Below are 1,366 nucleotides of genomic sequence, written 5' to 3' on the forward strand. Positions count from 1 at the left end.
GCAGAAAAAAGAGGGAGTGAAAGGAAGGAAGGAATGACACAAATGATGCCAAGAGAAAAAAGCAAAAGGAAAGAGAAAGGGAAACAGAGTGGTAAAGTAAGAAAAGTAACATACGATATAGAGGGGAAAAAGGAACGTTGAAAATTGAAAAAGGGAAAGGAAAATGGGATGAAAACAACAATTTAGAACATAAACTGAAATATTTATGAGAACTTGGAACAAATAACAATCATTTCACTTCCTTTCAAGAATGTCACTTCATCTGACTCTGAGACTAGATAAAATGCCTCACTTGGCTCTTCCTCTCATTGTTTTCTATTTATCAACAAATCACATCTGCAGGTTTTGTAATGTATCTTAAATATTTTATATATACCATGTACTGTACTCAGCATTTTGCATCTGATGAATATTATAGTCAGCAGAACAAACAGACACAAAATACGTTCTCTTACCCGCAGGAAAGAGTCCAGGGCTCCGTTGGCCATGCTCTCCACCACAATCATCATAGTGTTGCCTGCAGCAATAATAATAAAAAAAAAAACCTTTAAAGAAATAATTGGATCATGTGTTTGTTTAATCCTTCAGCAGGGAAAGAGGACAAGGTAGGGTTGCCCAAAGGGCACAAACACACATTTTCATAAAAGTGCAAGTGTTATGTAAGAGATTATACAGTCAGCAAGTCACTGTAGACAGATAGAATCATAGAGCAAAAGAAAATAAGATAGAATGATAGATAGAATGTTAAAATAATAGATAGGAAGACGGAACGCCAAATAGTTTTAAAGGTATAGTAGCAAAAACTAGATAGATAGACAAAGAACTGACAGACAGACAATTGCAACTGCAACTGACCAATCAGAATGAAGTATCCAATAGCACTGTGTAATAATATCTTTGTGTCTGTATTTCCAGTGAGCATTAGACAGTGAGCGATAGAAAGCAAAGTGCCCAAAGAAAGACGAGGGAAGTACGCTCCATTAGGGAGGTGGGTAGCGGTAAATCCCCAGGTGTTAGAGCAAAAGAGAGAGCAAGGAAGAGAGGTAGAAAAAGAGAGAGAGACCGATCCCTCAATCAAGTTCACCGACACCAACAATCTGCAGAATTCAATGACCAGCCCAATGAACAGGAGGTTGCACTATCAGTCTGGTCAATCTACCATTCCCAGCTCCATCACACCTCCTGCGGGGAGGAGCAGACATGCCTGACCAACCCCAATCAAAAGACCTCCTACTGGGCTCTCAGCTCTGAGCCCATGCCACTAGAGCTGTGGAGGTCTACGGCCTGACAGGTGGATGAAGAGGAGGGGTGTGTAGCTTTCAGGAGGCAAATGGCAGAAAAAAACTGAGATTTGCAGGTGGAGGAG

At 40.4% G+C, this 1,366-nt stretch overlaps 1 protein-coding gene across 1 annotated transcript in view; it reads right to left on the reverse strand.

Annotated features, from left to right (window-relative positions):
• Window positions 1–455: 455 nt before the first annotated feature.
• The window catches only part of LOC107577252 (ephrin type-A receptor 5-like), a gene marked incomplete at both ends in the record, with an annotated part of 4,319 nt that continues 3,408 nt past the window's right edge, over window positions 456–1,366 (reverse strand). Inside the window, one exon of the mRNA XM_016263347.1 lies at window positions 456–517. Within this exon, the coding sequence (XP_016118833.1) occupies window positions 456–517 (62 nt within the window). The remainder of the gene's footprint in view (window positions 518–1,366) is intronic.

The sequence above is a fragment of the Sinocyclocheilus grahami genome, unplaced genomic scaffold (assembly GCF_001515645.1).
Source record: "Sinocyclocheilus grahami isolate Dianchi unplaced genomic scaffold, SAMN03320097.WGS_v1.1 scaffold5541.1, whole genome shotgun sequence".
NCBI lineage: Eukaryota > Metazoa > Chordata > Actinopteri > Cypriniformes > Cyprinidae > Sinocyclocheilus > Sinocyclocheilus grahami.